At 49.6% G+C, this 24,325-nt stretch overlaps 1 protein-coding gene across 2 annotated transcripts in view; it reads right to left on the bottom strand.

The window, feature by feature from the left end:
* LOC137361959 (uncharacterized) overlaps positions 1–24,325 on the bottom strand; it is a 52,174-nt gene that overhangs the window by 16,631 nt on the left and 11,218 nt on the right. For both annotated transcript variants that reach the window (XM_068026549.1, XM_068026551.1), the window contains 3 exons: positions 14,812–14,898; positions 12,920–12,985; positions 12,690–12,716 (listed from right to left, as the gene is read on the bottom strand). In XM_068026549.1, the coding sequence (XP_067882650.1) occupies positions 12,690–12,716; positions 12,920–12,985; positions 14,812–14,898 (180 nt within the window). The remainder of the gene's footprint in view (positions 1–12,689; positions 12,717–12,919; positions 12,986–14,811; positions 14,899–24,325) is intronic.

The following is a 24,325-nucleotide window of genomic DNA, read 5'->3' as shown; positions in this document are numbered from 1 at the left end:
GTTCGTCAGTGTGCGTGATTGAGTGTGTCAGTGTGTATATGAGTGTGTCAGTGTGTGTGCTTGAGTGTGTCAGTGTGTGTGCTTGAGTGTGTCAGTGTGTATATGAGTGTATCAGTGTGTATATGAGTGTGTCAGTGTGTATATGAGTGTGTCAGTGTGTATATGAGTGTGTCAGTGTGTGTGTCAGTGTGTGTGTCAGTGTGTGTGTCAGTGTGTAACTGAGCGTATATATGAGTGTGTCAGTGTGTGTGATTGAGTGTGTCAGTGTGTATATGAGCGTGTCAGTGTGTGTGATTGAGCGTGTCAGTGTGTGTGATTGAGCGTGTCAGTGTGTGTGATTGAGTGTGTCAATGTGTATATGAGTGTGTCAGTGTGTGTGATTGAGTGTGTCAGTGTGTATATGAGTGTGTCAGTGTGTATATGAGTGTGTCAGTGTGTGTGTGAGTGAGTGTGTCAGTGTGTATATGAGTGTGTCAGTGTGTGTGATTGAGTGTGTCAGTGTGTATATGAGCGTGTCAGTGTGTATATGAGTGTGTCAGTGTGTATATGAGTGTGTCAGTGTGTATGAGTGTGTCAGTGTGTATGAGTGTGTCAGTGTGTATATATGAGTGTGTGGCTGAGTGTATATATGAGTGTGTCAGTGTGTGTATATGAGTGTGTCAGTGTGTATATGAGTGTGTCAGTGTGTGTGTGAGTGTGTGACTGAGTGTACATATGAGTGTGTCAATGTGTGTGATTGAGTGTGTCAGTGTGTGTGATTGAGTGTGTCAGTGTGTATATGAGTGTGTCAGTGTGTATATGAGTGTGTCAGTGTGTGTGATTGAGTGTGTCAGTGTGTGTGATTGAGTGTGTCGGTGTGTATATGAGTGTGTCGGTGTGTATATGAGTGTGTCAGTGTGTATATGAGTGTGTCAGTGTGTGTGATTGAGTGTGTCAGTGTGTATATGAGTGTGTCAGTGTGTGTGATTGAGTGTGTCAGTGTGTGTGTGAGTGTGTCAGTGTGTGTGTGAGTGTGTGTGTGAGTGTGTCAGTGTGTGTGTGTGACTGAGTGTATATATGAGTGTGTCAGTGTGTATATGAGTGTGTCAGTGTGTGTGTGTGACTGAGTGTATATATGAGTGTGTCAGTGTGTATATGAGTGTGTCAGTGTGTGTGTGTGAGTGTGTGACTGAGTGTATATATGAGTGTGTCAGTGTGTGTGATTGAGTGTGTCAGTGTGTATATGAGTGTGTCAGTGTGTATATGAGTGTGTCAGTGTGTGTGTGTGACTGAGTGTATATATGAGTGTGTCAGTGTGTATATGAGTGTGTCAGTGTGTATATGAGTGTGTCAGTGTGTGTGATTGAGCGTGTCAATGTGTATATGAGTGTGTCAGTGTGTGTGATTGAGTGTGTCAGTGTGTATATGAGTGTGTCAATGTGTGTGATTGAGTGTGTCAGTGTGTGTGATTGAGTGTGTCAGTGTGTATATGAGTGTGTCAGTGTGTATATGAGTGTGTCAGTGTGTGTGATTGAGTGTGTCAGTGTGTGTGATTGAGTGTGTCAGTGTGTGTGATTGAGTGTGTCGGTGTGTATATGAGTGTGTCGGTGTGTATATGAGTGTGTCAGTGTGTGTGATTGAGTGTGTCAGTGTGTGTGATTGAGTGTGTCAGTGTGTATATGAGTGTGTCAGTGTGTGTGATTGAGTGTGTCAGTGTGTATATGAGTGTGTCAGTGTGTGTGATTGAGTGTGCCAGTGTGTGTGTGAGTGTGTCAGTGTGTGTGTGAGTGTGTCAGTGTGTGTGTGTGACTGAGTGTATATATGAGTGTGTCAGTGTGTATATGAGTGTGTCAGTGTGTATATGAGTGTGTCAGTGTGTGTGTGTGACTGAGTGTATATATGAGTGTGTCAGTGTGTGTGATTGAGTGTGTCAGCGTGTATATGAGTGTGTCAGTGTGTATATGAGTGTGTCAGTGTGTGTGTGAGTGTGTGAGTGTGTGACTGAGTATATATGAGTGTGTCAGTGTGTGTGATTGAGTGTGTCAGTGTGTATATGAGTGTGTCAGTGTGTGTGTGATTGAGTGTGTCAGTGTGTATATGAGTGTGTCAGTGTGTGTGTGAGTGTGTGACTGAGTGTATATATGAGTTCGTCAGTGTGCGTGATTGAGTGTGTCAGTGTGTATATGAGTGTGTCAGTGTGTGTGCTTGAGTGTGTCAGTGTGTGTGCTTGAGTGTGTCAGTGTGTATATGAGTGTATCAGTGTGTATATGAGTGTGTCAGTGTGTATATGAGTGTGTCAGTGTGTGTGTGAGTGTGTAACTGAGCGTATATATGAGTGTGTCAGTGTGTGTGATTGAGTGTGTCAGTGTGTGTGATTGAGTGTGTCAGTGTGTATATGAGTGTGTCAGTGTGTGTGATTGAGCGTGTCAATGTGTATATGAGTGTGTCAGTGTGTGTGATTGAGTGTGTCAGTGTGTATATGAGTGTGTCAGTGTGTATATGAGTGTGTCAGTGTGTGTGTATATGAGTGTGTCAGTGTGTATATGAGTGTGTCAGTGTGTGTGATTGAGTGTGTCAGTGTGTATGAGTGTGTCAGTGTGTATATGAGTGTGTGGCTGAGTGTATATATGAGTGTGTCAGTGTGTGTATATGAGTGTGTCAGTGTGTGTATATGAGTGTGTCAGTGTGTATATGAGTGTGTCAGTGTGTGTGTGAGTGTGTGACTGAGTGTATATATGAGTGTGTCAATGTGTGTGATTGAGTGTGTCAGTGTGTGTGATTGAGTGTGTCAGTGTGTATATGAGTGTGTCAGTGTGTATATGAGTGTGTCAGTGTGTGTGATTGAGTGTGTCAGTGTGTGTGATTGAGTGTGTCGGTGTGTATATGAGTGTGTCGGTGTGTATATGAGTGTGTCAGTGTGTGTGATTGAGTGTGTCAGTGTGTGTGATTGAGTGTGTCAGTGTGTATATGAGTGTGTCAGTGTGTGTGATTGAGTGTCAGTGTGTGTGTGAGTGTGTCAGTGTGTGTGTCAGTGTGTCAGTGTGTGTGTGTGACTGAGTGCATATATGAGTGTGTCAGTGTGTGTGATTGAGTGTGTCAGTGTGTATATGAGTGTGTCAGTGTGTGTGTGAGTGTGTGACTGAGTGTATATATGAGTGTGTGAGTGTGTGTCAGTGTGTATATGAGTGTGTCAGTGTGTATATGAGTGTGTCAGTGTGTGTGTGAGTGTGTGACTGAGTATATATGAGTGTGTCAGTGTGTGTGATTGAGTGTGTCAGTGTGTATATGAGTGTGTCAGTGTGTGTGATTGAGTGTGTCAGTGTGTATATGAGTGTGTCAGTGTGTGTGTGAGTGTGTGACTGAGTGTATATATGAGTTCGTCAGTGTGCGTGATTGAGTGTGTCAGTGTGTATATGAGTGTGTCAGTGTGTGTGCTTGAGTGTGTCAGTGTGTGTGCTTGAGTGTGTCAGTGTGTATATGAGTGTATCAGTGTGTATATGAGTGTGTCAGTGTGTATATGAGTGTGTCAGTGTGTGTGTCAGTGTGTGTGTCAGTGTGTGTGTCAGTGTGTAACTGAGCGTATATATGAGTGTGTCAGTGTGTGTGATTGAGTGTGTCAGTGTGTGTGATTGAGTGTGTCAGTGTGTATATGAGCGTGTCAGTGTGTGTGATTGAGCGTGTCAGTGTGTGTGATTGAGCGTGTCAGTGTGTGTGATTGAGTGTGTCAATGTGTATATGAGTGTGTCAGTGTGTGTGATTGAGTGTGTCAGTGTGTATATGAGTGTGTCAGTGTGTATATGAGTGTGTCAGTGTGTGTGTGAGTGAGTGTGTCAGTGTGTATATGAGTGTGTCAGTGTGTATATGAGTGTGTCAGTGTGTGTGATTGAGTGTGTCAGTGTGTATATGAGCGTGTCAGTGTGTATATGAGTGTGTCAGTGTGTATGAGTGTGTCAGTGTGTATGAGTGTGTCAGTGTGTATATATGAGTGTGTGGCTGAGTGTATATATGAGTGTGTGGCTGAGTGTATATATGAGTGTGTCAGTGTGTGTATATGAGTGTGTCAGTGTGTGTATATGAGTGTGTCAGTGTGTATATGAGTGTGTCAGTGTGTGTGTGAGTGTGTGACTGAGTGTATATATGAGTGTGTCAGTGTGTGTGATTGAGTGTGTCAGTGTGTATATGAGTGTGTCAGTGTGTATATGAGTGTGTCAGTGTGTGTGATTGAGTGTGTCAGTGTGTGTGATTGAGTGTGTCAGTGTGTGTGATTGAGTGTGTCGGTGTGTATATGAGTGTGTCGGTGTGTATATGAGTGTGTCAGTGTGTGTGATTGAGTGTGTCAGTGTGTATATGAGTGTGTCAGTGTGTGTGATTGAGTGTGTCAGTGTGTGTGTGAGTGTGTCAGTGTGTGTGTGAGTGTGTCAGTGTGTGTGTGTGAGTGTGTCAGTGTGTGTGTGACTGAGTGTATATATGAGTGTGTCAGTGTGTATATGAGTGTGTCAGTGTGTGTGTGACTGAGTGTATTTATGAGTGTGTCAGTGTGTGTGTGTGAGTGTGTGACTGAGTGTATATATGAGTGTGTCAGTGTGTGTGATTGAGTGTGTCAGTGTGTATATGAGTGTGTCAGTGTGTATATGAGTGTGTCAGTGTGTATATGAGTGTGTCAGTGTGTGTGTGTGTGACTGAGTGTATATATGAGTGTGTCAGTGTGTATATGAGTGTGTCAGTGTGTATATGAGTGTGTCAGTGTGTGACCGAGTGTGTATGAGTGTGTCAGTGTGTATATGAGTGTGTCAGTGTGTGACTGAGTGTATATATGAGTGTGTCAGTGTGTGTGATTGAGTGTGTCAGTGTGTATATGAGTGTGTCAGTGTGTGTGTGAGTGTGTGACTGAGTGTATATATGAGTGTGTCAGCGTGTGTGATTATGTGTGTCAGTGTGTATATGAGTGTGTCAGTGTGTGTGTGAGTGTGTGACTGAGTGTATATATGAGTGTGTGTCAGTGTGTATATGAGTGTGTCAGTGTGTATATGAGTGTGTCAGTGTGTGTGTGAGTGTGTGACTGAGTATATATGAGTGTGTCAGTGTGTGTGATTGAGTGTGTCAGTGTGTGTATATGAGTGTGTCAGTGTGTATATGAGTGTGTCAGTGTGTGTGTGAGTGTGTGACTGAGTGTATATATGAGTTCGTCAGTGTGCGTGATTGAGTGTGTCAGTGTGTATATGAGTGTGTCAGTGTGTGCTTGAGTGTGTCAGTGTGTATATGAGTGTATCAGTGTGTATATGAGTGTGTCAGTGTGTGTGTGAGTGTGTAACTGAGTGTATATATGAGTGTGTCAGTGTGTGTGATTGAGTGTGTCAGTGTGTGTGATTGAGTGTGTCAGTGTGTGTGATTGAGTGTGTCAGTGTGTATATGAGTGTGTCAGTGTGTGTGATTGAGCGTGTCAGTGTGTGTGATTGAGTGTGTCAATGTGTATATGAGTGTGTCAGTGTGTGTGATTGAGTGTGTCAGTGTGTATATGAGTGTGTCAGTGTGTATATGAGTGTGTCAGTGTGTGTGAGTGAGTGTTTCAGTGTGTATATGAGTGTGTCAGTGTGTGTGATTGAGTGTGTCAGTGTGTATATGAGTGTGTCAGTGTGTATATGAGTGTGTCAGTGTGTGTGATTGAGTGTGTCAGTGTGTATGAGTGTGTCAGTGTGTATATGAGTGTGTGGCTGAGTGTATATATGAGTGTGTCAGTGTGTGTATATGAGTGTGTCAGTGTGTGTATATGAGTGTGTCAGTGTGTGTATATGAGTGTGTCAGTGTGTATATGAGTGTGTCAGTGTGTATATGAGTGTGTCAGTGTGTGTGTGAGTGTGTGACTGAGTGTATATATGAGTGTGTCAATGTGTGTGATTGAGTGTGTCAGTGTGTGTGATTGAGTGTGTCAGTGTGTATATGAGTGTGTCAGTGTGTATATGAGTGTGTCAGTGTGTGTGATTGAGTGTGTCAGTGTGTGTGATTGAGTGTGTCGGTGTGTATATGAGTGTGTCGGTGTGTATATGAGTGTGTCAGTGTGTGTGATTGAGTGTGTCAGTGTGTGTGATTGAGTGTGTCAGTGTGTATATGAGTGTGTCAGTGTGTGTGATTGAGTGTCAGTGTGTGTGTGAGTGTGTCAGTGTGTGTGTGAGTGTGTCAGTGTGTGTGTGTGACTGAGTGTATATATGAGTGTGTCAGTGTGTGTGATTGAGTGTGTCAGTGTGTATATGAGTGTGTCAGTGTGTGTGTGAGTGTGTGACTGAGTGTATATATGAGTGTGTGAGTGTGTGTCAGTGTGTATATGAGTGTGTCAGTGTGTATATGAGTGTGTCAGTGTGTGTGTGAGTGTGTGACTGAGTATATATGAGTGTGTCAGTGTGTGTGATTGAGTGTGTCAGTGTGTATATGAGTGTGTCAGTGTGTGTGATTGAGTGTGTCAGTGTGTATATGAGTGTGTCAGTGTGTGTGTGAGTGTGTGACTGAGTGTATATATGAGTTCGTCAGTGTGCGTGATTGAGTGTGTCAGTGTGTATATGAGTGTGTCAGTGTGTGTGCTTGAGTGTGTCAGTGTGTGTGCTTGAGTGTGTCAGTGTGTATATGAGTGTATCAGTGTGTATATGAGTGTGTCAGTGTGTATATGAGTGTGTCAGTGTGTGTGTCAGTGTGTGTGTCAGTGTGTGTGTCAGTGTGTAACTGAGCGTATATATGAGTGTGTCAGTGTGTGTGATTGAGTGTGTCAGTGTGTGTGATTGAGTGTGTCAGTGTGTATATGAGCGTGTCAGTGTGTGTGATTGAGCGTGTCAGTGTGTGTGATTGAGCGTGTCAGTGTGTGTGATTGAGTGTGTCAATGTGTATATGAGTGTGTCAGTGTGTGTGATTGAGTGTGTCAGTGTGTGTGTGTCAGTGTGTATGAGTGTGTCAGTGTGTATATATGAGTGTGTGGCTGAGTGTATATATGAGTGTGTCAGTGTGTGTATATGAGTGTGTCAGTGTGTATGAGTGTGTCAGTGTGTGTGTGAGTGTGTGACTGAGTGTATATATGAGTGTGTCAATGTGTGTGATGGAGTGTGTCAGTGTGTGTGATTGAGTGTGTCAGTGTGTATATGAGTGTGTCAGTGTGTATATGAGTGTGTCAGTGTGTGTGATTGAGTGTGTCAGTGTGTGTGATTGAGTGTGTCAGTGTGTGTGATTGAGTGTGTCGGTGTGTATATGAGTGTGTCGGTGTGTATATGAGTGTGTCAGTGTGTGTGATTGAGTGTGTCAGTGTGTATATGAGTGTGTCAGTGTGTGTGATTGAGTGTGTCAGTGTGTGTGTGAGTGTGTCAGTGTGTGTGTGAGTGTGTCAGTGTGTGTGTGACTGAGTGTATATATGAGTGTGTCAGTGTGTATATGAGTGTGTCAGTGTGTGTGTGTGACTGAGTGTATATATGAGTGTGTCAGTGTGTATATGAGTGTGTCAGTGTGTGTGTGTGAGTGTGTGACTGAGTGTATATATGAGTGTGTCAGTGTGTGTGATTGAGTGTGTCAGTGTGTATATGAGTGTGTCAGTGTGTATATGAGTGTGTCAGTGTGTGTGTGTGTGTGTGACTGAGTGTATATATGAGTGTGTCAGTGTGTATATGAGTGTGTCAGTGTGTATATGAGTGTGTATATGAGTGTGTCAGTGTGTATATGAGTGTGTCAGTGTGTGACTGAGTGTATATATGAGTGTGTCAGTGTGTATATGAGTGTGTCAGTGTGTGTGATTGAGTGTGTCAGTGTGTATATGAGTGTGTCAGTGTGTATATGAGTGTGTCAGTGTGTGTGTGAGTGTGTGACTGAGTGTATATATGAGTGTCAGTGTGTATATGAGTGTGTCAGTGTGTGACTGAGTGTATATATGAGTGTGTCAGTGTGTATATGAGTGTGTCAGTGTGTATATGAGTGTGTCAGTGTGTGACTGAGTGTGTATATGAGTGTGTCAGTGTGTATATGAGTGTGTCAGTGTGTGTGTGAGTGTGTGACTGAGTGTATATATGAGTTCGTCAGTGTGCGTGATTGAGTGTGTCAGTGTGTATATGAGTGTGTCAGTGTGTGTGCTTGAGTGTGTCAGTGTGTGTGCTTGAGTGTGTCAGTGTGTATATGAGTGTATCAGTGTGTATATGAGTGTGTCAGTGTGTATATGAGTGTGTCAGTGTGTGTGTCAGTGTGTGTGTCAGTGTGTGTGTCAGTGTGTAACTGAGCGTATATATGAGTGTGTCAGTGTGTGTGATTGAGTGTGTCAGTGTGTGTGATTGAGTGTGTCAGTGTGTATATGAGCGTGTCAGTGTGTGTGATTGAGCGTGTCAGTGTGTGTGATTGAGCGTGTCAGTGTGTGTGATTGAGTGTGTCAATGTGTATATGAGTGTGTCAGTGTGTGTGATTGAGTGTGTCAGTGTGTATATGAGTGTGTCAGTGTGTATATGAGTGTGTCAGTGTGTGTGTGAGTGAGTGTGTCAGTGTGTATATGAGTGTGTCAGTGTGTGTGATTGAGTGTGTCAGTGTGTATATGAGCGTGTCAGTGTGTATATGAGTGTGTCAGTGTGTATGAGTGTGTCAGTGTGTATGAGTGTGTCAGTGTGTATATATGAGTGTGTGGCTGAGTGTATATATGAGTGTGTCAGTGTGTGTATATGAGTGTGTCAGTGTGTATGAGTGTGTCAGTGTGTGTGTGAGTGTGTGACTGAGTGTATATATGAGTGTGTCAATGTGTGTGATTGAGTGTGTCAGTGTGTGTGATTGAGTGTGTCAGTGTGTATATGAGTGTGTCAGTGTGTATATGAGTGTGTCAGTGTGTGTGATTGAGTGTGTCAGTGTGTGTGATTGAGTGTGTCAGTGTGTGTGATTGAGTGTGTCGGTGTGTATATGAGTGTGTCGGTGTGTATATGAGTGTGTCAGTGTGTGTGATTGAGTGTGTCAGTGTGTATATGAGTGTGTCAGTGTGTGTGATTGAGTGTGTCAGTGTGTGTGTGAGTGTGTCAGTGTGTGTGTGAGTGTGTCAGTGTGTGTGTGACTGAGTGTATATATGAGTGTGTCAGTGTGTATATGAGTGTGTCAGTGTGTGTGTGTGACTGAGTGTATATATGAGTGTGTCAGTGTGTATATGAGTGTGTCAGTGTGTGTGTGTGAGTGTGTGACTGAGTGTATATATGAGTGTGTCAGTGTGTGTGATTGAGTGTGTCAGTGTGTATATGAGTGTGTCAGTGTGTATATGAGTGTGTCAGTGTGTGTGTGTGTGTGTGACTGAGTGTATATATGAGTGTGTCAGTGTGTATATGAGTGTGTCAGTGTGTATATGAGTGTGTATATGAGTGTGTCAGTGTGTGTGTGACTGAGTGTATATATGAGTGTGTCAGTGTGTATATGAGTGTGTCAGTGTGTGTGATTGAGTGTGTCAGTGTGTATATGAGTGTGTCAGTGTGTATATGAGTGTGTCAGTGTGTATATGAGTGTGTCAGTGTGTGTGTGAGTGTGTGACTGAGTGTATATATGAGTGTCAGTGTGTATATGAGTGTGTCAGTGTGTGACTGAGTGTATATATGAGTGTGTCAGTGTGTATATGAGTGTGTCAGTGTGTATATGAGTGTGTCAGTGTGTGACTGAGTGTGTATATGAGTGTGTCAGTGTGTATATGAGTGTGTCAGTGTGTGACTGAGTGTATATATGAGTGTGTCAATGTGTATATGAGTGTGTCAGTGTGTGTGTGTCAGTGTGTGTGTGAGACTGAGTGTGTATATGAGTGTGTCAGTGTGTATATGAGTGTGTCAGTGTGTATATGAGTGTGTCAGTGTGGGTGTGAGTGTGTGACTGAGTGTATATATGAATGTGTCAGTGTGTGTGATTGAGTGTGTCAGTGTGTATATGAGTGTGTCAGTGTGTGTGATTGAGTGTGTCAGTGTATGTGTGTCAGTGTGTATATGAGTGTGTGACTGAGTGTATATATGAGTGTGTCAGTGTGTGTATATGAGTGTGTCAGTGTGTGTGTGTGACTGAGTGTATATATGAGTGTGTCAGTGTGTGTGTGTGTGTCAGTGTGTGTGTGACTGAGTGTATATATGAGTGTGTCAGTGTGTGTGTGTGTGACTGAGTGTATATATGAGTGTGTCAGTGTGTGTGATTGAGTGTGTCAGTGTGTGATTGAGTGTGTCAGTGTGTATATGAGTGTGTCAGTGTGTATATGAGTGTGTCAGTGTGTGTGATTGAGTGTGTCAGTGTGTGTGATTGAGTGTGTCAGTGTGTATATGAGTGTGTCAGTGTGTGTGATTGAGTGTGTCAGTGTGTATATGAGTGTGTCAGTGTGTGTGTGAGTGTGTGACTGAGTGTATATATGAGTTCGTCAGTGTGCGTGATTGAGTGTGTCAGTGTGTATATGAGTGTGTCAGTGTGTGTGCTTGAGTGTGTCAGTGTGTGTGCTTGAGTGTGTCAGTGTGTATATGAGTGTATCAGTGTGTATATGAGTGTGTCAGTGTGTATATGAGTGTGTCAGTGTGTGTGTCAGTGTGTGTGTCAGTGTGTGTGTCAGTGTGTAACTGAGCGTATATATGAGTGTGTCAGTGTGTGTGATTGAGTGTGTCAGTGTGTGTGATTGAGTGTGTCAGTGTGTATATGAGCGTGTCAGTGTGTGTGATTGAGCGTGTCAGTGTGTGTGATTGAGCGTGTCAGTGTGTGTGATTGAGTGTGTCAATGTGTATATGAGTGTGTCAGTGTGTGTGATTGAGTGTGTCAGTGTGTATATGAGTGTGTCAGTGTGTATATGAGTGTGTCAGTGTGTGTGTGAGTGAGTGTGTCAGTGTGTATATGAGTGTGTCAGTGTGTGTGATTGAGTGTGTCAGTGTGTATATGAGCGTGTCAGTGTGTATATGAGCGTGTCAGTGTGTATATGAGCGTGTCAGTGTGTATGAGTGTGTCAGTGTGTATATATGAGTGTGTGGCTGAGTGTATATATGAGTGTGTCAGTGTGTGTATATGAGTGTGTCAGTGTGTATGAGTGTGTCAGTGTGTGTGTGAGTGTGTGACTGAGTGTATATATGAGTGTGTCAATGTGTGTGATTGAGTGTGTCAGTGTGTGTGATTGAGTGTGTCAGTGTGTATATGAGTGTGTCAGTGTGTATATGAGTGTGTCAGTGTGTGTGATTGAGTGTGTCAGTGTGTGTGATTGAGTGTGTCAGTGTGTGTGATTGAGTGTGCCGGTGTGTATATGAGTGTGTCGGTGTGTATATGAGTGTGTCGGTGTGTATATGAGTGTGTCAGTGTGTGTGATTGAGTGTGTCAGTGTGTGTGTGAGTGTGTCAGTGTGTGTGTGAGTGTGTCAGTGTGTGTGTGACTGAGTGTATATATGAGTGTGTCAGTGTGTATATGAGTGTGTCAGTGTGTGTGTGTGAGTGTGTGACTGAGTGTATATATGAGTGTGTCAGTGTGTGTGATTGAGTGTGTCAGTGTGTATATGAGTGTGTCAGTGTGTATATGAGTGTGTCAGTGTGTATATGAGTGTGTCAGTGTGTATATGAGTGTGTCAGTGTGTGTGTGTGTGTGTGTGACTGAGTGTATATATGAGTGTGTCAGTGTGTATATGAGTGTGTCAGTGTGTATATGAGTGTGTATATGAGTGTGTCAGTGTGTATATGAGTGTGTCAGTGTGTGACTGAGTGTATATATGAGTGTGTCAGTGTGTATATGAGTGTGTCAGTGTGTGTGATTGAGTGTGTCAGTGTGTATATGAGTGTGTCAGTGTGTATATGAGTGTGTCAGTGTGTGTGTGTGTGTGACTGAGTGTATATATGAGTGTCAGTGTGTATATGAGTGTGTCAGTGTGTGACTGAGTGTATATATGAGTGTGTCAGTGTGTATATGAGTGTGTCAGTGTGTGACTGAGTGTGTATATGAGTGTGTCAGTGTGTATATGAGTGTGTCAGTGTGTGACTGAGTGTATATATGAGTGTGTCAATGTGTATATGAGTGTGTCAGTGTGTGTGTGTCAGTGTGTGTGTGAGACTGAGTGTGTATATGAGTGTGTCAGTGTGTATATGAGTGTGTCAGTGTGTATATGAGTGTGTCAGTGTGGGTGTGAGTGTGTGACTGAGTGTATATATGAATGTGTCAGTGTGTGTGAGTGTGTCAGTGTGTGTGTGAGTGAGTGTATATATGAGTGTGTCAGTGTGTGTGATTGAGTGTGTCAGTGTGTATATGAGTGTGTCAGTGTGTGTGATTGAGTGTGTCAGTGTATGTGTGTCAGTGTGTATATGAGTGTGTGACTGAGTGTATATATGAGTGTGTCAGTGTGTGTATATGAGTGTGTCAGTGTGTGTGTGTGACTGAGTGTATATATGAGTGTGTCAGTGTGTGTGTGTGTGTCAGTGTGTGTGTGACTGAGTGTATATATGAGTGTGTCAGTGTGTGTGTGTGTGTGACTGAGTGTATATATGAGTGTGTCAGTGTGTGTGATTGAGTGTGTCAGTGTGTGATTGAGTGTGTCAGTGTGTATATGAGTGTGTCAGTGTGTATATGAGTGTGTCAGTGTGTGTGATTGAGTGTGTCAGTGTGTGTGATTGAGTGTGTCAGTGTGTGTGATTGAGTGTGTCAGTGTGTATATGAGTGTGTCAGTGTGTATATGAGTGTGTGTGCCTCAGTGATACCCGCGGCTGGGGAGCTGGAGATAGGAATGAAGACGGACGTACCAGTTACATCCATGTACTCCGGGTAATCTGCCAAGGCAAGGAAAGCAACATCAATTAACAGGCCTCGTGAAACCCGACAGGGGCAATAGCCCTTATTGCGGTCAGTGACCCCTGACCCACAGGTCCGAGAGGCTCCTGGGCCTCAAACTGGGGTCAGTGACCATTGCTGTCTGGGCCTGTCGAGACCCTCAAAGCACAGGCGCGGGGAAAATAACAGAGAAAATTGTTACCGATATCGGGTGTGTCTCCGTAGCCGGCAGTTGTCTCCTGCGAAACCACGACAAGAGTCAAGAAAGCTGCACGGAACAGAGAGATAGAGAGAGAGTGAGACGTACAAAGCAGAGGAGTAGAGTTGCAAACAGCCTGTCTTGCATGCAACGCGAGCTGGAGAACGCCAGGAATATGGGGTCCAGGCGAAAATTAGATTCCCACGTTGCACATCACCCCCCCTCCAACGTTAGAATGGAGCTTTCGCATGTAAACAGTCACGGTGTAGTTACACCGTGTCACCACTGGCGGCGCACTCTCTTCCCTCTCTCGCCTCGGAGTCAGAGTTTAGGGGTTTCAGCGCCGCGCTGTTGGAGGGTCAGTACTGAAGGGAGGTTTCCCTCTGACTCTCCCTCTCACCTCAACACCACCTCTCTCCACTCCTCAACACCGACCCTCTCCCCTGGCGACTCCCCGAGGCTGAATCCAGACTGTTCACAACCTCAGTGTCACATTCGACCCCGAGACGAGCTTCCGACCTCCGATCGGGGGCCCCTCGCTGGGGCCGCCTAATTGCACCTCCACAACCTCGCCCCCACTCCCTCAGCTCATCGACTGTGGAAATCCTCATCCCTGCCTTCGCTCCCTCCAGACTGGACTGTTCCGCTGCTCTCCGGTCCCGCTCTCCCACATTCCACCCTCTGTAGACTTCAGCTCATCCCAGACTCTGCTGCCGTCCCCCCCCCGTTTACCAACTCACACCCGGTCCTGATCTCCTCCATCACCCTCCCCGGGCTCGCTGACCTACACTGGCTCCCGGTCCGACAACACCTCGATTTTAAAATTCACATCCTCATTTTCAAATCCCTCCTCGTCCCCTCTCTATCTCTGTAACCTCCTCCAGCCCCCGACAACCCTCCCTATCTCTGTAACCTCCTCCAGCCCCCTCCAACCCTCCCTACCTCTGTAACCTCCACCAGCCCCCTACAACCCTCCCTATCTCTGTAACCTCCTCCAGCCCCCTACAACCCTCCCTTTCTCTGTAACCTCCTCCAGCCCCCTACAACCCTCCCTATCTCTGTAACCTCCTCCAGTCCCCTACAACCCTCCCTATCTCTGTAACCTCCTCCAGCCCCCTACAACCCTCCCTATCTCTGTAACCTCCTCCAGCCCCCTACAACCCTCCCTATCTCTGTAACCTCCTCCAGCCCCCTCCAACCCTCCCTGTCTCTGTAACCTCCCTCAGCCCCGAACAGCCCTCCCAATCTCTGTAACCTCCTCCAGCCCCAGACAACCCTCCCTATCTCTGTAACCTCCTCCAGTCCCCTACAACCCTCCCTGTCTCTGTAACCTCCCTCAGCCCCGAACAGCCCTCCCAATCTCTGTAACCTCCTCCAGCCCCAGACAACCCTCCCTATCTCTGTAACCTCCTCCAGCCCCCCACAACCCTCCCTATCTCTCTGTCTCTCTCACTCTCTCTCTCGATCTGTGTGTCTCTCCCTCTCTCTCTGTCTTTCTCTCTGTCTGTCTGTCTCTTTCTCTCTCCCTGTCTGTCTCTCTCTCTCCCCCACCCGTCTCGCTCTCTCTCTCTGTTTAATATCAGTGCAGTGAGGATGGATGTGTGTTGTGGAGTTTGAGACAGTATTTTCCTTGCCAGGAGATTTAATTGAGGCCATTTACAATTCCTGGCAGCAGTGCAGATGACCTCATTTGGCAGACGGACAGCAGTTGTAAGTGGTACTCTACAGTTCTGCTGAGAGGGAGAGCGGCAAAACCCTTCACCCACCAGCACATAATCTCTCTCTCTCTCTCTCTCTCTCTGTTTCCGTGTCTTCCTCTGAATGTCTATCCCTTTGACTCTCCGACTGCGAGACTCCCTTTCTCTCTCTCTCTCTCTGTCTGGGGAGACACTCACCTGAGAGCATCACGACTGTGAAGCACACGGCGCCGCCGGCCATTGTCCAATCCAACGCTGCCAACTCCTGGCTGAAAGGTCCGGAAGCTGTCGGAAACAACGGAGACGAAACTAAACACGGGATGAGGGCCAACGCAATGCGAGAGGCGCCAGACCCGGGGACTGACAGAATCGCTCGGATGGGGGTGACAAACTGAGGCGGGACCGCCCACCGACCGGCCCGTCACTCAATTCAACTACAAACATTCAGGTGCGGCGCAGTCAAGAGAATCCTGCAGCACAGGAGGACTCCAATCTGCCCACTGAGCCAGTGCTGTCTCTCTGGAACAGTTAATCCCACTCCCCCTCTGCTTCTTACACTCCACAACCCCTGTAAAACTTTCCCCAATTCCCTTTGGAAAGTTACGACGGAATCTGCTTCCACCGCCCTTTCAGACAGCGCGTTCCAGATCACAAGAATTGTAACTTGGGCAGTTTGATCGTTTTTCTCTCCCGGTCTATCTCTCGCCTTGTCTCTCCCTCTCTCATATTCTGTCTCTCTTTTTCTGTGTTGCCCTGTATCTCATTCTGTCTCCCGATCTCTCTGGTTGTGCGCCCATCGGCCCCTCTTTCCCTCTCTCTGGACATCTTTCTTACTCCGTTTAGCTCCCTGACTCTCTCCCTCTCTGTCTCTTGTTGTTTTCTCTGTCCCTCTTTTCTGTGCTCTCTGATTCTCTCTCCCTCCTCCCCGTTTTTCTCTCCCTCCTTCTCCCTCTCTGATACACCCCCCACCCCCCCCCCGCACCCTCTCGTCTTACCGTACGTGTCCCTGCCTGTCTGTCTGTCCTTTCCCTGGGAGATGCTTACTCTCGGGAACGCCAGTAAACAGGGGGAATGCTTTCTCCACTTAATCCTCCGCCTGGACGCCAACCAGAGGGAGAGAGACAGCCAGAGAACCTACTTGCGTCAAACGAGATACAAAGGGGAGGCTGGACAAAGTTTAGTTACTGCATGCCATTGGTATGTGCTTAGGCAATCATCCACGAATGACTTCACACTCACCCTGCAGGCAGACATGGCTCCGAATCTGAAACTTTTATCCCAGGGCTCTACCGACAAGGGGGGTGAGGGATGTGGCTCCCAGTCATCAGAGGCTGGGAGAGGGGCAACCTCAGTACTGACCCTCCGACAGCGCGGCGCTCCCTCAGTACTGACCCTCCGGCAGCGCGGCGCTCCCTCAGCACGGCTGCTGCAGATTACCTGGGTCAGTGGAACAGGCCGTTCAGCCCCTCGAGCCTGGATGCCAGCTCCTGCAGCGCAACTTCAAGTCTTTCACCAAAGTTGCTTCTTGAACTGTCGGGGTGGCAGACGAGCGGCCGTTGAGAAGGTGGTGGGGAGCTGCCTTCTTCAACCGCTGCAGTCCGTGTGGGGTAGGTACACCCCACAGTGCTGTCAGGAAGGGAGTTCCAGGATGTTGACCCAGCGACAGTGAAAGAACGGCCGATATAGTTCCGAGTCAGGATGGTGTGTGACTCGGCCGGGTACTTGTTCGTGGAGGTGTTCCCATCGCGTCTGCTGCCCTTGTCCTTCTAGTTGGTAGAGGTCGCGGGTTTGGAAGGTGCTGTCTAAGGAACCTCGGTGCGTTGCTGCAGTGCATCTTGTAGATGGTGCACACTGCTGTCACTGTGCGTCGGTGGTGGAGGGAGTGAATGTTTGTGGATGGGGTGCCCATCAAGCGGGCTGCTTTGTCCTGGATGGTGTCGAGCTTCTTGAGTGTTGTTGGAGCTGCACACATCCAGGCAAGTGGAGAGTATTCCATCACACTCCTGACTTGTGCCTTGTAGACGGTGGACAGGCTTTGGGGAGTCAGGAGGTGAGTTACTCGCCTCAGGATTCCTAGCCTCTGACCTGCTCTTGTAGCCACGGTATTTATATGGCTACTCCAGTTCAGTTTCTGGTCAATGGTAGCCCCTAGGATGTTGACAGTGGGGGGATTCAGCGATGGTAGTGCCGTTGAATGTCAAGGGGAGATGGTTAGATTCTCTCTTGTTGGAGATGGTCATTGCCTGGCACTTGTGTGGGGCGAATGTTACTTGCCACTTCTCAGCCCAAGCCTGGATATTGTCCAGGTCTTGCTGCATTTCTATACGGACTGCTTCAGTATCTGAGGAGTCACGAATGGTGCTGAACATTGTGCAATCATCAGCAAACATCCTCACTTCTGACATTATGATTGAAGGAAGGTCATTGATGAAGCAGCTGAAGATGGTTGGGCCTAGGACACTACCCTGAGGAACTCCTGCAGTGATGTCCTGGAGCTCAGACGATTGACCTCCAACAACCACAACCATCTTCCTTTGCGCTAGGTATGACTCCAGCCGGCGGAGGGTTTTCCCCGATTCCCATTGACCTCCGTTTCTCTTGGGATCCTTGATGCCATACTCGGTCAAATGCTGCCTTGACGTCAAGGGCAGTCACTCTCACCTCACCTCTGGAGTTCAGCTCTTTCGTCCATGTTTGAACCAAGTCTGAAAAGGGGTTTCCGGGGGTTTATATATAGAATAACAGATACCCGGGAGCGAGTTACAGACTGGAATCGAATCGAGGGGTTCGGGTGTGAACAGACAGTCGACACTTGGTGTCTCGTTACCACACTTTACACAGACCGATCCAACAGATACACAGACGCACACACACACAAACACACACAAACACAGATAGATAAATATATATATATGTCGATTAAGCTCTCAGACACATTGTGCAGGTTTTGATGTAGAATGCAATCTGGGACTGACTGATAGACACTGCAGAGTCAGGTCCTTGCCCAGGGGTAAGCATAAAGACTAACAGGGTTGGGGTCAGTGAACGGGTTAACACAGCTGGGGTGAGGGGGGTAAAGGGTCAAGGTGAACACTGAATCAGGTGAAGGGGGCCAGGACGGGGACCCCTTGAAAAGGTGAGAGGTCACCGTGCCCTCAGCGCCCCACTTTTTTCAGCCAAGGAGAGGAGGTCGCAGGGGTTGGGGTCAGGGGTCAGGGGTCAAGGGTTGGGGCCCAATGCAGTGGGCACGGCTGACAGGGCTCAGAAGCGCACCCAATCAGACCGCATCGAGCTTCTGTCGGACCGCAGGCTGAAAGAGAAACAAAGAGAATCAACAGGAAAAGAACGTCAGCTATTTACATGGAGGTCCCGCGGGGAGTGTGTCAGTATTTACAGGGGGTCCCTCGGGGGAGTGTGTCAGTATTTACAGGGGGAGTCCCTCGGGGAGTGTGTCAGTATTTACAGGGGGTCCCTCGGGGAGTGTGTCAGTATTTACAGGGGGAGTCCCTCGGGGAGTGTGTCAGTATTTACAGGGGGTCCCTCGGGGAGTGTGTCAGTTTTTACAGGGGGTCCCTCGGGGAGTGTGTCAGTATTTACAGGGGGCCCCTCGGGAAGTGTGTCAGTATTTACAGGGGGTCCCTCGGGGAGTGTGTCAGTATTTACAGGGGGTCCCTCGGGGAGTGTGTCAGTATTTACAGCGGGGGCCCCTCGGGGAGTGTGTCAGTATTTACAGGGGGTCCCTCGGGGATTGTGTCAGTTTTTACAGGGGGTCCCTCGGGGAGTGTGTCAGTATTTACAGGGGGCCCCTCGGGAAGTGTGTCAGTATTTACAGGGGGTCCCGCGGGGAGTGTGTCAGTATTTACAGGGGGTCCCTCGGGGAGTGTGTCAGTATTTACAGGGGGTCCCGCGGGGAGTGTGTCAGTATTTACAGGGGGGGTCCCCCGGGGAGTGTGTGTCAGTATTTACAGGGGGTCCCTCGGGGAGTGTGTCAGTGTTTACAGGGGGTCCCTCGGGGAGTGTGTCAGTATTTACAGGGGGTCCCTCGGGGAGTGTGTCAGTATTTACAGGGGGTCCCCCGGGGAGTGTGTCAGTATTTACAGGGGGGGGTCCCTCGGGGAGTGTGTCAGTATTTACAGGGGGGGTCCCTCGGGGAGTGTGTCAGTATTTACAGGGGGTCCCTCGGGGAGTGTGTCAGTATTTACAGGGGGTCCCTCGGGGAGTGTGTCAGTATTTACAGGGGGTCCCTCGGGGAGTGTGTCAGTATTTACAGGGGGTCCCTCGGGGAGTGTGTCAGTATTTACAGGGGGTCCCTCGGGGAGTGTGTCAGTATTTACAGCGGGGGCCCCTCGGGGAGTGTGTCAGTATTTACAGGGGGTCCCTCCGGGAGTGAGTGTCAGTATTTACAGGGGGTCCCTCGGGGAGTGTGTCAGTATTTACAGGGGGTCCCGCGGGGAGTGTGTCAGTATTTACAGGGGGTCCCTCGGGGAGTGTGTCATATGTACAGGGGGTCCCTCGGGGAGTGTGTCAGTATTTACAGGGGGTCCCTCGGGGAGTGTGTCAGTATTTACAGGGGGGGGTCCCTCGGGGAGTGTGTCAGTATTTACAGGGGGGGGTCCCTCGGGGAGTGTGTCAGTATTTACAGGGGGTCCCTCGGGGAGTGTGTCAGTATTTACAGGGGGGGGTCCCTCGGGGAGTGTGTCAGTATTTACAGGGGGTCCCTCGTGGAGTGTGTCAGTATTTACAGGGGATCCCTCGGGGAGTGTGTCAGTATTTACAGGGGGTCCCTCGGGGAGTGTGTCAGTATGTACAGGGGGTCCCTCGGGGAGTGTGTCAGTATTTACAGGGGGTCCCTCGGGGAGTGTGTCAGTATGTACAGGGGGTCCTTCGGGGAGTGTGTCAGTATATACAGGGGGTCCCTCGGGGAGTGTGTCAGTATTTACAGGGGATCCCTCGGGGAGTGTGTCAGTATTTACAGGGGATCCCTCGGGGAGTGTGTCAGTATGTACAGGGGGTCCCTCGGGGAGTGTGTCAGTATGTACAGGCGGTCCCTCGGGGAGTGTGTGTCAGTATTTACAGGTAGTCCCTAGTCCCTCGGGGAGTGTGTCAGTATGTACAGGGGTTCCCTCGGGGAGTGTGTCAGTATTTACAGGGGGTCCCTCGGGGAGTGTGTCAGTATTTACAGTGGGTCCCTCGGGGAGTGTGTCAGTATTTACAGGGGGTCCCTCGGGGAGTGTGTCAGTATTTACAGGGGGGGGGTCCCGCGGGGAGTGTGTCAGTATTTACAGGGGGTCCCTCGGGGAGTGTGTCAGTATTTACAGGGGGTCCCTCGGGGAGTGTGTCAGTATTTACAGGGGGTCCCCCGGGGAGTGTGTGTCAGTATTTACAGGGGGGGGGGTCCCGCGGGGAGTGTGTCAGTATTTACAGGGGGTCCCTCGGGGAGTGTGTCAGTATTTACAGGGGGTCCCTCGGGGAGTGTGTCAGTATTAACAGGGGTTCCCTCGGGGAGTGTGTCAGTATTTACAGTGGGGTCCCTCGGGGAGTGTGTCAGTATTTACAGGGTGACCCTCGGGGAGTGTGTCAGTATTTACAGGGGGTCCCTCGGGGAGTGTGTCAGTATTTACAGGGGATCCCTCGGGGAGTGTGTCAGTATTTACAGGGGGAGTCCCTCGGGGAATGTGTCAGTATTTACAGGGGATCCCTCGGGCAGTGTGTCAGTATTTACAGGGGATCCCTCGGGGAGTGTGTCAGTATTTACAGGGGGAGTCCCTCGGGGAATGTGTCAGTATTTTCAGGGGATCCCTCGGGGAGTGTGTCAGTATTTACAGGGGGTCCCTCGGGGAGTGTGTCAGTATTTACAGGGGGTCCCTCGGGGAGTGTGTCAGTATTTACAGGGGGGGGGTCCCTCGGGGAGTGTGTCAGTATTTACAGGGGGTCCCTCGGGGAGTGTGTCAGTATTTACAGGGGTTCCCTCGGGGAGTGTGTGTCAGTATTTACAGGGGATCCCTCGGGGAGTGTGTCAGTATTTACAGGGGGAGTCCCTCGGGGAATGTGTCAGTATTTACAGGGGATCCCTCGGGGAGTGTGTCAGTATTTACAGGGGGTCCCTCGGGGAGTGTGTCAGTATTTACAGGGGGTCCCTCGGGGAGTGTGTCAGTATTTACAGGGGGTCCCTCGGGGAGTGTGTCAGTATTTACAGGGGGTCCCTCGGGGAGTGTGTCAGTATTTACAGGGGGTCCCTCGGGGAGTGTGTCAGTATTTACAGGGGGTCCCTCGGGGAGTGTGTCAGTATTTACAGGGGGTCCCTCGGGGAGTGTGTCAGTATTTACAGGGGGTCCCTCGGGGAGTGTGTCAGTATTTACAGGGGGTCCCTCGGGGAGTGTGTCAGTATTTACAGGGGTTCCCTCGGGGAGTGTGTGTCAGTATTTACAGGGGGTCCCTCGGGGAGTGTGTCAGTATTTACAGGGGATCCCTCGGGGAGTGTGTGTCAGTATTTACAGGGGGTCCTTCGGGGAGTGTGTCAGTATTTACAGGGGGTCCCCCGGGGAGTGCGTCAGTATTTACAGGGGGTCCTTCGGGGAGTGTGTCAGTATTTACAGGGGGTCCCCCGGGGAGTGTGTCAGTATTTACAGGGGGTCCCCCGGGGAGTGCGTCAGTATTTACAGGGGGTCCTTCGGGGAGTGTGTCAGTATTTACAGGGGGTCCCCCGGGGAGTGTGTCAGTATTTACAGGGGATCCCTCGGGGAGTGTGTGTCAGTATTTACAGGGGGTCCTTCGGGGAGTGTGTCAGTATTTACAGGGGGTCCCCCGGGGAGTGCGTCAGTATTTACAGGGGGTCCTTCGGGGAGTGTGTCAGTATTTACAGGGGGTCCCCCGGGGAGTGTGTCAGTATTTACAGGGAGTCCCTCGGGGTGTGTGTCAGTATGTACAGGGGGTCCCTCGGGGAGTGTGTGTCAGTATTTACAGAGGGTCCCTCGGGGAGTGTGTCAGTATTTACAGGGAGTCCCTCGGGGAGTGTGTCAGTATGTACAGGGGGTCCCTCGGGGAGTGTGTGTCAGTATGTACAGGGGGTCCCTCGGGGAGTGTGTGTCAGTATGTACAGGGGGTCCCTCGGGGAGTGTGTCAGTATGTACAGGGGGTCCCTCGGGGAGTGTGTCAGTATTTAGAGGGGGTCCCTCGGGGAGTGTGTCAGTATTTACAGGGGGTCCCTCGGGGAGTGTGTCAGTATTTACAGGGGGTCCCTCGGGGAGTGTGTCAGTATTTATAGGGGATCCCCCGGGGAGTGTGTCAGTATTTACAGGGGGGGGTCCCTCGGGGAGTGTGTCAGTATTTACAGGGGATCCCTCGGGGAGTGTGTGTCAGTATTTACAGGGGGTCCCCCAGGGAGTGTGTGTCAGTATGTACAGGGGGTCCCTCGGGGAGTGTGTCAGTATTTACAGGGGGTCCCCCGGGGAGTGTGTCAGTATGTACAGGGGGTCCCTCGGGGAGTGTGTCAGTATGTACAGGGGATCCCCGGGGGAGTGTGTGTCAGTATTTACAGGGGGCCCCTCGGGGAGTGTGTCAGTATTTACAGGGGGTCCCTCGGGGTGTGTGTCAGTATGTACAGGGAGTCCCTCGGGGTGTGTGTCAGTATGTACAGGGGGTCCCTCGGGGAGTGTGTCAGTATTTACAGGGGGTCCCTCGGGGAGTGTGTCAGTATTTACAGGGGGTCCCTCGGGGAGTGTGTCAGTATTTACAGTGGGTCCCTCGGGGAGTATGTCAGTATTTACAGGGGATCCCTCGGGGAGTGTGTCAGTATTTACAGGGGGTCCCTCGGGGAGTGTGTCAGTATTTACAGGGGATCCCTCGGGGAGTGTGTCAGTATTTACAGGGGGGCCCCCCGGGGAGTGTGTCAGTATTTACAGGGGGTCCCTCGGGGAGTGTGTCAGTATTTACAGGGGGGGTCCCTCGGGGAGTGTGTCAGTATTTACAGGGGGGGTCCCTCGGGGAGTGTGTCAGTATTTACAGGGGGGGGGGGCCCATGGGGAGTGTGTCAGTATTTACAGGGGGTCCCTCGGGGAGTGTGTCAGTATTTACAGGGGGTCCCTCGGGGAGTGTGTCAGTATTTACAGGGGGTCCCTCGGGGAGTGTGTGTCAGTATTTACAGGGGGTCCCCCGGGGAGTGTGTGTCAGTATTTACAGGGGGTCCCTCGGGGAGTGTGTCAGTATTTACAGGGGGGGGGTTCCATGGGGAGTGTGTCAGTATTTACAGGGGGTCCCTCGGGGAGTGTGTGTCAGTATTTACAGGGGGTCCCCCGGGGAGTGTGTCAGTATTTACAGGGGGGGGGGGCCCATGGGGAGTGTGTCAGTATTTACAGGGGGTCCCTCGGGGAGTGTGTCAGTATTTACAGGGGGTCCCTCGGGGAGTGTGTCAGTATTTACAGGGGGTCCCTCGGGGAGTGTGTCAGTATTTACAGGGGGTCCCTCGGGGAGTGTGTCAGTATTTACAGGGGGGGGGTTCCATGGGGAGTGTGTCAGTATTTACAGGGGGTCCCCCGGGGAGTGTGTGTCAGTATTTACAGGGGGTCCCTCGGGGAGTGTGTCAGTATTTACAGGGGGGGGGGGCCCATGGGGAGTGTGTCAGTATTTACAGGGGGTCCCTCGGGGAGTGTGTGTCAGTATTTACAGGGGGTCCCCCGGGGAGTGTGTGTCAGTATTTACAGGGGGTCCCTCGGGGAGTGTGTCAGTATTTACAGGGGGTCCCTCGGGGAGTGTGTGTCAGTATTTACAGGGGTTCCCTCGGGGAGTGTGTGTCAGTATTTACAGGGGTTCCCTCGGGGAGTGTGTCATTATTTCCAGGGGATCCCTCGGGGAGTGTGTGTCAGTATGTACAGGGTGTCCCTCGGGGAGTGTGTCAGTATGTACAGGGGGTCCCTCGGGGAGTGTGTCAGTATTTACAGGGGGTCCCTCGGGGAGTGTGTCAGTATTTACAGGGGATCCCCCGGGGAGTGTATCATTATTTACAGGGGATCCCTCGGGGAGTGTGTCAGTATGTACAGGGGGTCCCCCGGGGAGTGTGTCAGTATGTACAGGGGGTCCCCCGGGGAATGTGTCAGTATTTACAGGGGGGGCCCCTCGGGGAGTGTGTCAGTATTTACAGGGGGTCCCTCGGGGAGTGTGTCAGTATGTACAGGGGGGGTTCCCATGGGGAGTCTGTCAGTATTTACAGGGGATCCCCCGGGGAGTGTGTCAGTATGTACGGGGGGGGCCCATGGGGAGTGTGTCAGTATTTACAGGGGGGGGCCCATGGGGAGTGTGTCAGTATTTACAGGGGGGGGGTCCCATGGGGAGTGTGTCAGTATTTACAGGGGGGGGGTCCCATGGGGAGTGTGTCAGTATTTACAGGGGGTCCCTCGGGGAGTGTGTCAGTATTGACAGGGGGTCCCTCGGGGAGTGTGTCAGTATTTACAGGGGGTCCCATGGGGAGTGTGTCAGTATTTACAGGGGGTCCCTCGGGGAGTGTGTCAGTATTTACAGGGGGGGGGTCCCCCGGGGAGAGTGTCAGTATGTACAGGGGATCCCCGGGGGAGTGTGTCATTATTGACAGGGGATCCCCCGGGGAGTGTGTGTCAGTATGTACAGGGAGGGTCCCTCGGGGAGTGTGTGTCAGTATTTACAGGTGGTCCCTCGGGGAGTGTGTCAGTATGTACAGGGGATCCCCGGGGGAGTGTGTCAT

Source organism: Heterodontus francisci, unplaced genomic scaffold, assembly GCF_036365525.1.
Source record: "Heterodontus francisci isolate sHetFra1 unplaced genomic scaffold, sHetFra1.hap1 HAP1_SCAFFOLD_323, whole genome shotgun sequence".
Taxonomy (NCBI): domain Eukaryota; kingdom Metazoa; phylum Chordata; class Chondrichthyes; order Heterodontiformes; family Heterodontidae; genus Heterodontus; species Heterodontus francisci.
This window is presented reverse-complemented; position numbering and strand designations above follow the sequence as displayed.